General features: G+C 36.0%; 2 protein-coding genes across 4 annotated transcripts in view; both read left to right on the forward strand.

Annotated features, from left to right (window-relative positions):
- On the forward strand, positions 459-5213 carry LOC107631631. The gene is made up of 5 exons (XM_016335132.2): positions 459-2511; positions 2608-2770; positions 3706-3869; positions 4415-4673; positions 4929-5213. The coding sequence occupies exons 1-5, from the start codon at positions 878-880 to the stop codon at positions 5034-5036; spliced, it is 2328 nt and encodes a 775-aa protein (XP_016190618.1). The 5' UTR covers positions 459-877; the 3' UTR covers positions 5037-5213.
- Positions 8601-14671, forward strand: part of LOC107631628 (protein LNK1) — a 14314-nt gene continuing 8243 nt past the window's right edge. The window contains exons 1-8 of one of the 3 annotated variants that reach the window (XM_016335121.2): positions 8605-8844; positions 10112-10230; positions 10871-11391; positions 11502-11853; positions 12570-13232; positions 13643-13791; positions 14188-14323; positions 14410-14666. In XM_016335121.2, the coding sequence (XP_016190607.1) occupies positions 10207-10230; positions 10871-11391; positions 11502-11853; positions 12570-13232; positions 13643-13791; positions 14188-14323; positions 14410-14523 (1959 nt within the window). In that variant the 5' untranslated portion in view covers positions 8605-8844; positions 10112-10206 and the 3' untranslated portion in view covers positions 14524-14666. Of the gene's footprint in view, positions 8845-8961; positions 9473-10111; positions 10231-10870; positions 11392-11501; positions 11854-12569; positions 13233-13642; positions 13792-14187; positions 14324-14409 lie in introns of those variants that run through there. The other 2 variants (XM_021119858.1, XM_021119859.1) reach the window with 2 other exon arrangements.

Raw genomic sequence — 14671 nt, forward strand, 5'->3', positions numbered from 1 at the left:
ATGACTACTTTTTTGTAATTTAATTAAAAATAACACTTACATATTTACTAGATTTATATCTATATAATTTAATTGCTTCTTATGCTAATAAAAATATATTTTTATTTCTAAAAATGACTTGATGTGCCAAAATCGATAATCCCAGCTATATGTTGTGATTATAAGAAGGGCGCATGACATTGATTATATCCTTTTGTGAAAGAAATAATAATTAAAAGTCAACAAGCAATAGTTCAAATGGTATAGTTTCCTCATACTCAATTAAGAGGTTACGGGTTCGAGTCTCTATATTTTCGGTAAAAAAAAAAAATTAAAAACCAATGAATTATAGCTCAAATGACATAGTCTTTCCATACTCAATTAAGAGGTTGCGGGTTCGAGTCTCTTATCTTTGATAACAAAAATAATTAAAAAAATTGTGAAAGTATATAAAAGGAAAACAAATGTTATATGGGAAAAATAGAAAGCCCAGAGCGTCTCTTGTTGCTCCAGCTTTAATGGCGTGTGAGACTACGCTGAGTGTGTACACCTACGCTTTCCAGTAACCGCATGTAAATCTTCAATCTTTGCATGCTTCACCAACTCCTCACAAAAACAAAACCCCATTAACCCAATTCATATGATTCTCTCTAAAATGCAAAAATGCAATCCCAATTCTCATCATAAAGGAACCATTTTTATTATTTTTTTCTCTGTCTAAAAAAACTGTGACCCAGATGGCCAGAGAGTCGTAACATCTTCTTTGAATCGATATCTGAAAAGGGTTCTCTGATTGCTTTGTGTGAGTTTTTCCTCTTGTGTTCTCTGTTGTTTTCTTTTTCTCTGCGTTTGTTCTTTCAGTTGTTTGTGTGGTTCGTTGGTGTGTGAATGTGTTGAGATGGGTAAAGAAATGAGTGAGAATGTGAAAGACGATGGTGAGCTTGAGGAGCTTGAGATGTTGTTGAATGAGATCCCTCGGGCAACATCGCACAATCTCCTCCACCTTTACCACAGGAATCGCCATGTTAATGGTGGTGGTTGTGTTGGTGATGATGATCATCATGATCATGGCCATTTTGTGACTCAGGCAAATCATGGAATGTGTGGTATGTATGATGATGTTGATGAGCCGTTAACAACTCAGATTCAGTATCCATGTGTTTCATCACCTTTGAGTGGCTTCTCTGACGGCTCTTCGTCAAGCTTGTTCCTCCATGGTGGACATTCCCTCTCTGACACTGGATCACCAACATTGGAGGATCTCAAATCCACCATTCCTTCTGGAAGCTCTTGTCACCCGAATCCTTTCTACTTGGATTCACTGACACCTGATTCAGCTTCCATTAACAGTGCCAATGGAAGCTTCGCTGATGAACTTGGCCTTTGTGCCAATTTGAGTCAAATGTGCCTTGGAAATCAACATGACAGTCCGTACGATTCCAAAGATGTTTCAATGGGTATGAATGGGGTTCCGTTTCGTGATTCTTCCTTTACTGGAAATACTCCAATCAATGTCAACAAACATGGTGATTATTGCAATTTCAATAGGGAATTTTTAGATTCTGCGGCGGTCCAGTCACTGTTTCCCAGGAGTCCTATCAACCATGGTTCTGATATAAATCCGACATTATTAGGATTAACCCAGGATTACAAAATGGCTAATTTATTCGGACCAAGACAGTGTACTAAATGGCCTGAGACAGTTCCTTCTCAGTTGAATGGATTTGGTGTTTCAATGGATTCTCCAAGGCACAGAAGGCAGATGCTAGATAACTATTATTTCAGAGGAAATCAGGGACCGGTGCCTGCTGCTTCTTTGACCCGAAATTCAGTGGTTGATGCTATACTATGTGCACAGAAAAATGGAATGAATTTAATGGAAGAGACATGCATGTCAAGATTGTCAAACTCTTCCCTTTGTACTAATTTAAGACCTTATTTGAGTGTTCAGCATAGCCACCCTTTATCTAATGCAAGAACTGTGCTTCCTTCAGATGCAAGAATCCCACAAGGGAATCTAGATTCTATCACCAGTGAGGGAAGCTTCATTTTACAAGGTGAAGGTTTAAATTATGTTGTTAACAGAGGCTCAGATCGTTCAAGATGTCAGAATAAGGCTGCTGTGCGAGGTACTGGATATGGTAAACATCTAAGGAGAACGGAACTTGACACCCGGCACCAGGTTGTTGGATCTCATGGAAGTCCTAGGAGTGTCGGGATTGGTTGCTCGTTCCCTTTGATGCCAAAGTATAGTTCCCTAGCCGAAGCTCGAGGATATATATATTTAATAGCCAAAGATCAGCATGGGTGTAGGTTCCTCCAAAGAACGTTTGAAGAGGGTACCCCAGAAGATGTTCAAGTGATATTTAATGAGATCATTGATCATGTGGTGGAACTTATGATGAATCCCTTTGGGAATTACCTTATGCAGAAGTTATTGGATGTATGCAGTGAAGAACAGAGAATGCAGATTCTACTCATAATTACTGAAGAACGAGGACAGCTTGTTAGAATCTCTTTAAACACCCATGGGTAGTGCTGCAACTTATGCAAATATTACAGTATTATATTGACTATATGATATCCAATTTGACATCATTCTTAACTTGTTTCCTCCCTTTTTATCAGCACTCGTGTGGTACAGAAGCTGATTGAGACTCTCAAAACCAGGCAGCAAATCTCATTAGTTGTATCAGCTCTTGAACCAGGATTCTTAGCTCTCATCAAAGACCTAAATGGAAACCATGTAGTTCAGCGTTGTTTGCTATGCCTGAACAATGAGGATAACAAGGTATGATGATCCATTTCATAATATTGTTGCAAATAAAAGTTCAGTCTTCTTGATATGTTTTTATAAACGGTTGATGGTGGATCATGATAACTAATCATCTCATGTGAAAGAGCACATTATTTGTTTCTCACGGATTCATTTCATTCTGGAAGTTATCACACTTATTGCTTAACATGCAACACTTTATTTGTTTGGATCGGTAGTTACAGGGAGACGTTTAAGGGGCGTGTTAAGTATGAAAGACATGATTCCACATTTTTTTCTGGCTTGGCTCTTGCCATCATTGATTTAACTTGCTACTCTTGCAATTTTTATGCTACCGTAGTTCGTGAAGTTTTGTATTCAGCGGAATATGTTTAGTAAAAGCTCTTGATGGTCATTACCAAGACAAATGATAGACTACATTTGCTTAGGTGTTATGGGTTGCATTAAGATTCCTGTTCTATATTGGATAAAAAAATTGTTTTACTGATGTATTATGGGTTGCAGCAATATTTGTCTTTTTATTGAAAACATCAAGCATGTAACAAACATGTCATTGTGAAATAATGTATGTAGGATTATAGAGAGTACTAACTAATGAACCAAAACAATCATCAATCTGTGATAATCTGAGGTAGGTGAAGAGTTGTAAAATGTGATGATGATTGAAGTGGTATCTGTTTTTGGTATGTATTGCTTAACTTAAGGTTTAAGGTTTAATATATATTGTGTGATGGAAATGTTCATTTGGCACATATCTATGTTGTATGTTAAATTTTGTATGAATTGAACTATATGGATGATGTTACGGTATATTTTCTTTTTCCTAGTGCCCTCTTGTTTCTACGGGTAGCCGTGCTAATTGATTTAATGCAGGCCATTTTGAGAAAAGGGCATTGTTAATTCCTTGAGGAGAAATTATATATATATTTTTTCCTGTTTGCATTAAGCAGTTCATCTTTGTTGCTGCTGCAAAGTATTGTGTTGACATTGCAACTCATCAGCATGGATGTTGTGTTCTACAAAGATGCATCGGCCATTCAACTGGGGAGCATCGAGAAAAACTGATTGCAGAGATATCTGCTAATGCACTTCTGCTATCTCAAGATCCATTTGGGTAATAATTACAACAATGTTACTTAGATTATAAAGCATGTGCTAAAGCCTTCCATTGAATTTTTAAGACACATCTAGCTTTTTGTCTACCTACAGATTATGTTCTATCTTATACCAGAAGCTAGAAATATCTTTAGTAATTTGTGTAGAAGATTTTAACCCAACTTACTGGAGGCTACATTTGATGGGGACTAGAAAATTTGGTGCTCATGCAGCATCGTTTGTTTTACATCTGTGCCTTGTGCTAATGAGCATTTCTTATGATAATCTTGTGTTGTTTTATAGTGTCATTGTGGCAAAGAAGATGATAGCAGCGAGAGTAATTTTAAATGAGATTTCTTTCTTTAAATACTCTTGCTTCTGTGCCTGCGTGGTATTTACATTTAGAAAAGTTGACTGTTTTTAACAAATCACCAATTCTATGCGTACCTTAATCATTTCTAGATGATAGGGTAGTGTACTTGAAACTATGAGATGAATGATTCCTCTACTACCTCTTTGATTTTATTACTGTTTCATCTCTCTGTTCTTTTCTACCTGCTGCAGAAATTATGTTGTTCAATATATCCTGGAGTTAGGAATTCCACATGCCACTGGAGCCATACTTCTGCAATTTGAAGGTAATTATGTGCACCTGTCAAGACAGAAGTTTAGCAGCCATGTGGTTGAGAAATGTCTTGCTGTATTCAATGATGAGAATCGGTCGAGAGTCATTCATGAACTGCTTTCTGCTCCTCACTTTGAACACTTGCTTCAAGATCCACATGCAAATTATGTCGTTCAATCAGCTCTTCGCCATTCTGAGGTTTGTAGCAAGACCACTTTATCTTCCTTTTCACTTTTGACAAACCCATTACAGAACGTTTAGTTCAACTTCAATATCTTGCCATGCTTTTTTCTGTAAAAAATTGTTGTCATATATTAGAATGTTATTATCTTTTCAGTTCTTGTTTTGTCTGTGTGAGAAGTGCACATAATTTCCATAATCTTGTCTTTGCAACTTTTTCCTTGAGTTTCTTTTTGTTTTCTCAGTCTCATTTTTTTTCCTTCACCGAACCAGGGTCATTTGCACAATTTACTCGTTGAAACGATCGAGTCCCACAAGGCAATTTCTCGTAACAGCCCATATTCTAAGAAGATTTTCTCACCAAATCTTTTGAGAAAATGATGTATATTCTCCTCTTTTGCAAGAAGTGTTGTTGTTGTTGATAAGGATGTCGGAATCTGCTGCCAGAGTTATTTGTTTTGCATTGTTATTTAAGTGTAAGTTGGGATGCTGATGCTGATAACCATACAAAAAGACTCTTCACAATCTGTTTAGAAGTGCTTATCCATCTGCTAAGTCTTGCTCACATTTAATTTTTATTTTTTGGACAAATATGAATGTACTATTTCTGTTGTCTTGTATTTCAACTTCTTGAGTATTATCATCCTGTTAATTATGGTATTCTCAATGTGTGAGAAAGTATAGTGTATAGTGAATATTTAGGATTTTTTTGCTGCTCTTTGTACAAATACTAAGAGGAAGCTTTAACTTCCTTTATTTTGTGTAAGGCGCTTCCAGAATAGCCTTTTCTCTCGGGCGCTTTTAGAATAACATCCTTTGCCTTGGTTGCAAGGGAATGAATTATGCTACATCTTATTCTGTATTCAAACTTATTATGGATTCTCCATTCCTTCATCTTATCTTATCTTATTGTTCTTGTTCCTCTCTCTAGAGTTGTTGAAGTTTTCACAAAATTCCCCTTTTGGAGGGCTTTTGAAAGAACATGAAATCAATTTACTTTCTCTTATTCTGCTGAGTACTTCGGTTTTTTTATTTTAATATTGAAGAATGAATACAGTTTTACGTTAATATTACAAAAAATGGGGTTTTACAGCGTTCTGAGGTGCTGTTCTGTGCAAGCACAATACGCAATCTGTGTATTTACTTGTACAGCTTTTATAATTTTGCAAAACACGATAACTTTTAATATTAAAGAATTATACCAATTCTTATCCAATATTCAAAAAAATAGACACAGTACATCTCCATCTAATACTAGTCACTTTTAAAATATAACAAGACTCAAATTAAATGAAAGTACGTACCAAAAGTAACTTAGAATTGTTAAACGGATAGAATAGTACTGAATCTGAACCCGTCAGAGTAGTGCTAGAGTTATACGTTGATATTCCTCGTAAATCATAAGACCTTTAGTGTCGCTTTCCAAATAAAGGATCGGAACAAACATGTTAACAATATGTTTATGATTAACAAAATATTTTACTTGCTTATACTCGATGCATGTAGTTGTGATGACTCGTACGTTCTGATTTGTGAATGTGTGTATCATATATAATAATCAAGTCAAACAAGAATGGCAAAGGTGAGAGAATGTTTTTTAGGACAGAGAAAGACAAGTATCATGACTCAGCAATTCAGCATGTCCGGATGAAACAAAATGATTATTGAAATTTTTATAGTTAAATATTCTGAGAATGCATGGAACAGAAACACGGATGCTTGCATTGCAATTTGATTGAAATTTCTAATGTATTTATAATTTAAAATTTTTAATTAATAGTAACTTAATACGTGTCTTTATTAACTAAACGCATAATTAATTTGAATCTTTTAGTCAACTTATTATTTAATTTGGAGCACATGATGATGAAAAAATTTGATTGTGGGTACACTGGTTTGAGTAGTGTTCATTTTCTGATCTAATATTCAAATTTAAAGTGAGTAAAGCTCAATTAACAGGTATGAATTGGATCGACACCTACTTGATTTCATAGAAGTTGGAGGTGACGAGTTATTCTAACTCTACTTGTAATTAACTCTTGTAATATTTTCTATTCATCTAAAAATGAGATCTCAACAACTTTTTTATTAGAAGGGAATAACAAATTCACTAACAAAGACGAGATTACTCAAAAAGTGGTGATTGACTCTATATCTACAATTATAAATATTTTGACATTCTCAAATATACTTCGAACCCAATTTATTAAAAATGTACCTAAAACTTATACTAACCTAAGTATTAGAGTTCTTTACAGGTATCACCTCCCACCTCCTCACGAAAAACTTGGATAACAACACTTTAATACGAGAGACGTTAGACACTATCTCCAAAAGAATCTAGACCTCACGTTTAACCATCCGTATCTCGTTAGAAGTAGTATTCCAACTTTTCATTTGTTTGAGATTATTATTTTTGTTTTTCAATGACTCCACATGCACTGGCACTGTAATATACTTTCTCTTTTTGAGAAAATATAATTTTTTTATTTTCATAAATTTATTAAAAACATTAACGTATTTGATGATAAAATTTGTCCAAATACATTCATTTAAGAAGGATTGGGTAATACAAAATTATACTATTGTTCATACCCTGCCCAATGCTAAAACCTAAGATCCAAGTAAAAAGGTCTAACCCAAAGGAGTTAAGCCTCACACTGCACAAACCAGATGCCACGAAGTCAGCTATCTTGAAGTCGGTACGAGGATCAGCTGTCAAATAAACCCTCCCTCAAGAGGATAATTGCCCCTAGAATCTCTCTAACCACTTCCAAGAGCCATATCTCAACGACCCTAAGATAAAGGGACGGTTATTCTCTTTAAAAAGTGGCACTATTTCAACGGTGGTTATTGGTTCACCACTATAAATACACTGACACCTCTCAGGTATCTCTAAGTCCCAATACTCTCTAGCCCTGCTCACACCCTTGCTGACTTAGGCATCGGAGTGTTTTTGCAGGTACCACCCCCATTCGTTCATACTCACAAGTCGGACGGAGGCCCCCAAGACGCAGACCCGTTCGAAGGCTTCCTTCCTCAGACGATTGAGCCAACCCAGCGAGTCCAGCCCAACAATTTCCGGTTACCCATCGTAACAACTATTAATTTTAAGTCCAACTTGATAAAGTTATTTTGGAAAAATATTTGTGTTTAAAAATAAAAATAAATTCCACTATTTTTTTTTATTTTATTCCCTTTTATATATATATTTTTTTTTTTTACCAAAGATAGGAGACTCGAACCCGCAACCTCTTAATTGAGTATGGAGAGATTATGCCATTTGAGCTATTACTCATTGGCCCTGCTATATATATCTTGTCTACACTCTTAAAATTTTTTAAATTCATCACTGGTGTTAAAATTAATTTGCGTCACAGTGGGCTAAAACAGTTCCATTAATTTATTATACATGAATGACTGACCGCAAACTCTCTAGGTATTATCTTGACCATATCAAATCAAATTCTCGTTTGAAAGGGTGTGAGAGTTTTCATGAAATAAGGACAAAACAAAAATGATAAAAGAATAAAAAAACTCTGCAAAGGACGAAGAGGAACCTAAAAAAGAGGGAGCACCAACTTCCAACTACCAAGTGGCAAATTTCATTACACTCATCAAAATTAAAATATTCCAAAACTAAATTGATTTCAATATTTCATACATTTTTTATTTCGAAATAAGAGAAAGAACGAGCCACAAAGTGGCACGTGCGGAGCCCACTAGGAGGTCGCACAGCATTTCTACGGTGTGGACCAGGGACACGTGCCGTGATCCTAGCTAAACAACGGTGCGTGGACCAATAGGAATTCAGTAACTGATCGGATCTTAGCGCGCACCTCCCGTCCACGAACCACGAATCCTGAAATCTGCTCGATGCCACGTGTCGCCTTCTTCGCGATACTTTTTGCTTAAATTCAAAAAGCACTAAAACAAAAATAATAATATTTTATTGCTGAGTAGAAAAAATAAAAAAGAATAGCTGTGTGCTTGCTGGTGGCGTTCGACGGAAAAGAAGGCTCTGGAAGGTCCAAGGAATCAAAACTCGGCCGCTGAAACAACGCATCACAGAATCCGCACTTTCTCCTTTTATTTTTCCTGTCAGATCTCAGTTTTTCTCTGAAAATTATCATTTTCCCGCGGAATTCGGTTCTCCCGTTAGCCGGACGCTGATACAGTTCAAAGTCAGGTCTGTAATATTTTCTTTCCTTTATTTTAATTTATTTATAAATTTGTGTTTATTGTGAGTGGTTTTACTGCTGTGGATTTTGTACTTCAATTGTAGCTTAACGATACAGTTGGTGCCATGTTCGCATGGAGAGAACGTCGAAAAGGAAATTCGGAGTTTAGATTTTGTGATTTAGATTCGGAATCTATTCGGCTAGGGACAGAATTCTGCGCCCTGAATTATCTACTTTTAAAAAGAAAAAATTATAGTATCGGCTCATAAATAAGTGGAATTTTAGCGTTTTGATGTTTGATGACTCTGGTTCACCGATCAGGATCGGAAAATAGAAAAGGATCAAGGGAATTTATTTTAGGCCTTATTACCGTACAAAATTGAAGGTCTCTGATTTTGGTTTACTGGACCAATAGTCCAGTAGGGATTAGACATGGTTATTGTTCCAGGCATGTGATTGGGGATTGGGGAACATCTTTGGATCAAATGAAGCTTTCCTCCTTTCTAGAGTAAGCCCAACATCGTACTTGCTACGCGATTATGACTACTCTGGTAGGGGACCTGCAAAAAGCTCCAACGCCAATGCAATTCTTTCAATTTATGTCTATCATACCTCTTCACTGATTGGATTTTGGAGGTGTCCCTTTTATTTCTAGTGCCGCCACCTTCTCTTTATTGTTCATAGCCCCTAAGGGAATCTTTAGCTGTTATAGTTGGAAGCTGTTAAATGTATCATCATTATGATTAAGATGTGCTTGGCTGTTTATAGTTATATACTGTTATTATTATACGGAAGAGATTCTGAAATTCTCTGCAGCTAATGGGTTTTTCTGTCATAATGATTCATAAGTTGGCAATAAATAGTTTGGAATTTTCTTAAATACTTTCAGAATATGAACTCATTTAGCACTCAAAACTTGTGTATCTGTTGAAACAGAATATCCTGTGTTGTAACTTTGAGACAAGGTATGACATTGGCAATGTTTTTAAAATTTACCAGTTGAGAAACTATGTAACCCTTGTGGATTGGTGTTAGTAATCATTGGCTGCTGTAGTGATTAGGAGTGCAATTGCAAAGTTCATCTGTAAGCTGGGCTGTTATGCTAGGGTTTTATATATGTATTTCAGGTTGACGTGTTGTGTTTGTAATATTTCATGCAAAATATAATAGGATTAGAACTCAGCATGAGATTTCCTTGTCATGATCCAAATAATTTTTGTTTATTTGTCAAAACTTGCAACTGAAGCTCCTTTTTTCGCATGTTATTCATGATAGAGAAAGATCTTTGAGGACAGATCTTGGAAAAGAAACATGACACTGGATCAAGCAGTTGCTTGTTTCTTTAGTGGTGGATAGAAGATCTCAAAGGAATGTCAAACTTCTCTATGTATGAGGTACTAAACATTGCAGTTCAGTTCAAGCACCGATATTTGAAATTTTGGACACCCATAGATCACATGCCTGATTTGATTAATCTGTATATGACTGAAGTCTCTATCATTACGTATCAACCCACAAATAATTGTGAACACAAAAGTGGTCATACTTCTTCCCAGTTCAAGCTTAGATACATCTTTTTCCCTAATTCGTCACTTCCCCATACCTAACAAATTGAGAGGCTGCACCCATGTTGTCTGGTATGATATATAACTCTTTGGCTGGACAGCGAATATTAGCAATGCATTAATAAAATATTTTTATTGAAGGCAAAATGTATTTTTATCATTCGCGGAGTCAACCCCACTATGCACACACATGCATGTTGTCTGAGGTAGTTGACTTCTGAAATGATTGTCACTTGTTTCTTTTAGAAGCTTTTGATGCTATGCTTGTGAAAATAAATACTGTTACTGAAAGCAAAATATCTTTTTCCCTTCATAAACTCAAATCCCCGCACCCTGCGCAGCACAGGCATTGTCTGAAGTAGATGAATTCTGAACTCTGAAGTGATTATCACTGATTTCTTTTAATTGCTTTTGATGCCATGGAATTGCAAGTTATTTTCAAAATCTAAATACATGTTTTGTGTTACAGCTTCAAGGTAATGTGTGGGATGAATTTTGTGAAGCTGATGATCGTGTAGTGCCCAATGCTGGTGATGACCACAAGGTGCAATTTGCATTACAGGCTGAGAGTTGTAAGAAATCACTTAAAGAATTGCATAGTATCAAAAGAAGTACTGGTGTTGTGAGTAGTTATGGTCCTCAAGGTCAAGAGGAACTGTTGCCAAATCTGAGCCTGAAAGAAAGAATGCTGGAAAAGGGTTCATGGTCTCAAAAGCCTGAGGGTTTTTTTTCTTCATGTGATGGTGACTTGTGCAAAGAACTGAAAACACCGACATCTGATAATACTAGGATGTCTGATCATTTAAAGAGCAGCAATGCAGATTCTAGCAGTGTGGATGATGCTATCTTAAGAGACAAGTGTATAGTGGAGGATGATGGCCTGTCTCAGTATCAAATAAATGACATATCACAAACTGATAATGACCTCAGTTTTCTTGATAATGATGTGTGGTTGGATATAGGAAACTTTGAAGATGTTGACAGGGCATTGTAAGAAACCCCCGTTTGAGAGAATTTTTCTAAATATTCCCCTTTATAAGAAATTCGAATCAATTCATCATGATCCTAGAAATATCTGAATAGCACTTTTGAAATTGCAGAAATTGTGACTTAACTTTTGGAATGGGGAGTCTCAATAATGAAGAAGAGGAGTTTTGCTGGCTCTCATCTTCACATGGAGCTGAAGGATCTGATGATGCATTAAAGTCCGACTTCAAGTTTGCCTCATCTGAGGAGAGCCCATTGAAGAGTATGTCAGATTATAATATGTCACCCAAGGAAAATATTGAAGGTCTGCCAACTAATGATCCCAACAAAAAAGCATCTCCTATTGATAAAAAACTGATGTCGCAAATGAATATTGATCATGATGCTGGACCACCTCCATTATCAGCATTTGGTGAATCAAATAGGAAGTCCACTAATACGGATAACTTGGTGCCCACTGAAAAAGTAAGTTACCCCTTTACTTGATTTCGTATTAAATTGTATAACTTGGATTCTAATTCCTGAGTTTCAAATCATGCGGTACAATTTGTTCTAGACTCCTCCATGTCACATAAGGAGAAATATATAAGCTCACATAATTCCCTCTCCAAGGAATGTGACAAAATAAGTTTTGATATTTGTCTCTGAATATTTTGAAGATCATTCATGACATTGAAATTGATTACTTAAGTGTTACACGTACATATACTACATTGGCACTAGACCTGATTCTGCTTTACATTTCACTGCTGTAATGTCCGAGAGTATTCTATAACTCAATTCAGTTTATATCTAAATATAATCAAAGATTGGTACGGAAAAGTTTCTTAGTCAATGCAACAATATTATATTCTACCACTATTGACCTGTAAAGGGCTAAAACTTTGAGACTTCAAAATTCTATAAAAATCAAAATATCTAAAACTTTTAGTCTTCAAGATGATATTATGGTCTGTTCATGTCATAAGAATTTTTTTTCCTGCTTGGAGTTGTACCTAATAATAAGAAAGGGAACTATATTTTTTCTTGGCTAATTGATTGTATTACTCTGGTTAGTAATGTAAATGTATGTTTTGTAGCAACTGGAAACTGGTCTGGCTGCGTCCTCTATTTCTTAAGATTAATGTATACTGTCTCTTAATTCATAATTGTATATGCCAGACAGCCTCATTGTATTAAAGGTGCAGGGTAAGCTGTCAAAGCCATCAGTTGGAAAGAGAAAAAATGGCTACCTAGAAAATGGTGATTCCATTCATCCCTATTCTCATATGGAGCAATATCCACATCTGAAGCAACCCTTTGGAGCATCATCCAGTGCAGTTACTTCTCAGGATAGCATCCATAAACATACACCAAACATGGATTCTGATTCTTTAGGATGTGTACAGATGCGGACTCCCTTAACTCACCGTGATTATAATCATACTCCAAGTTACACTTCCCTGCTTCCAGCTTTGTCTGGATCAAGGTCTGAACATAATAAACAACTGTCTCCTTTGGAGAGTCCTCACGGGAAACCTTTGGAGGCTGCTAGCTTGGAAACAAATGATAAGAGGGAAAAATTATATAATTGTTATGATGCACGACTGTTAAGTAGGGGTATCAAAGGTGAAAATATGGCTAGTCACATGACACCGTTTCCAAGTCCAGGTTCAGGCCAGCGGGTAGGTCATCAGTTTGAGAATGAAAATGAAGACCATAGTGAAGTTGGAGGAGTTAGCATTGGATTTTCACAAGAAATAGATTCTTCAAATGCTCAAGAAAGCCCATCCATGAGCTCAGCTTTGGATGAAATCTCACTTGAAGCAACTAGCTTTAGGCAGCTCCAACAGGTCATGGATCAGGTATTTGAATATTTTCTGATGCCGAAGTTTGTTCCTGTGTTTTGTGATAGTGTCTCCTAGGCAATGAATTAAAAATTAACATGTCATGCATTTAACTTATGGTTTGTCATGATGAAAGATTTTATCGTGTGGGTGTTAACATAGCATCCTAATTATGCTTAGCCATGTGGATGCTGGAAATATGGTGCTTATCCTATTTTCAAGTATTATAGTCTGAATTAAGTTGGTTGTTACTATGGGTGGTCAGATACGGAATATATTGAAAAAGATGGGAACAAAACTATAAAAAGGGAAGAGGGAAAAGAGAATGTCCCGTGTTGTGAATGCTAAGAAAATCTTATCTATCTACCCTTGCTGCAAGTCTTCCGCTTCATTGATTATAAACTTATAATCAATTCACTTGAATGCAGTTGGATATAAGAACTAAACTATGTATAAGGGATAGTCTGTACCGATTAGCTAAGAGTGCTGAACAAAGACATACGGATGCAAATGTGAATGGTCAACTTGGTGATGATATTGAAACCCGGAAAGCATTAATGACACAGGGTGCAGACAGGTATCACTTGCATTATTCATTCTTCATAATCAGATATGTATTTTCGTGGCACTAAACATTCACTGCATACACATTGACATGTTCCCCTAGAGTAGTTTAGTTATCTGCTCATCCTTGCACTTACCTTGTACTGTAGAGTAGTTTTTATTTTATTCATGAGAATGCTATATTGATATGTGAAAAATAAAACATTGATGAATATGGGAACTGAAATAACACTAGGTAATAGGACAATATCATTTGTAACTAATATTGAGAATAAATTTTCAGATATAATATCGTTAAAAAATATTTATAGTCCATTCTAGATTTCTAGATCTTAGCTTCTAATATGTATGGAATATTGGTGTTTTGCTGAAAATATTTAAAACTGGTATAACACCTTGCTCTATTCAGGTGTACTGGGTTCATGGATGTGGAAACTAACACAAATCCCATTGATCGATCTATAGCACACTTGCTTTTTCATAGGCCCTCAGATGCATCAATATTTCCCCGTAATGATACAACTCCTTTTAAATCGGGTTCCATGGTATGCTTTTATGAATGATTAAAATGCTTATCAAATGTTAAATGTTTGGCGCGGCCTTAGTCCTCATGTTGTGGTTTGAATAACAGATACATGGATCAGTGATCAATCCACCAGTAATGACTGAGAACCAGGTTTGCCAGGAAGGATCTTCGGGTGGAGTAGAAAAGAAGCCCTTAGCGATAACACCTAGTAAAAAGTGAAACTAGCATTGGCTATTTGGCCTTAGCCTCGTGTACAATGTTTTTCTTTCAAGTAAGTCATCGTATCGTGTACCATGTATTTATTGGAGGCTTACTCAGATCCCCTTGTTTCTTAACTGCTGATTTTTTTTTTTTTTTGTATCTGATA

The sequence above is a fragment of the Arachis ipaensis genome, chromosome B03, assembly GCF_000816755.2.
Source record: "Arachis ipaensis cultivar K30076 chromosome B03, Araip1.1, whole genome shotgun sequence".
NCBI lineage: Eukaryota > Viridiplantae > Streptophyta > Magnoliopsida > Fabales > Fabaceae > Arachis > Arachis ipaensis.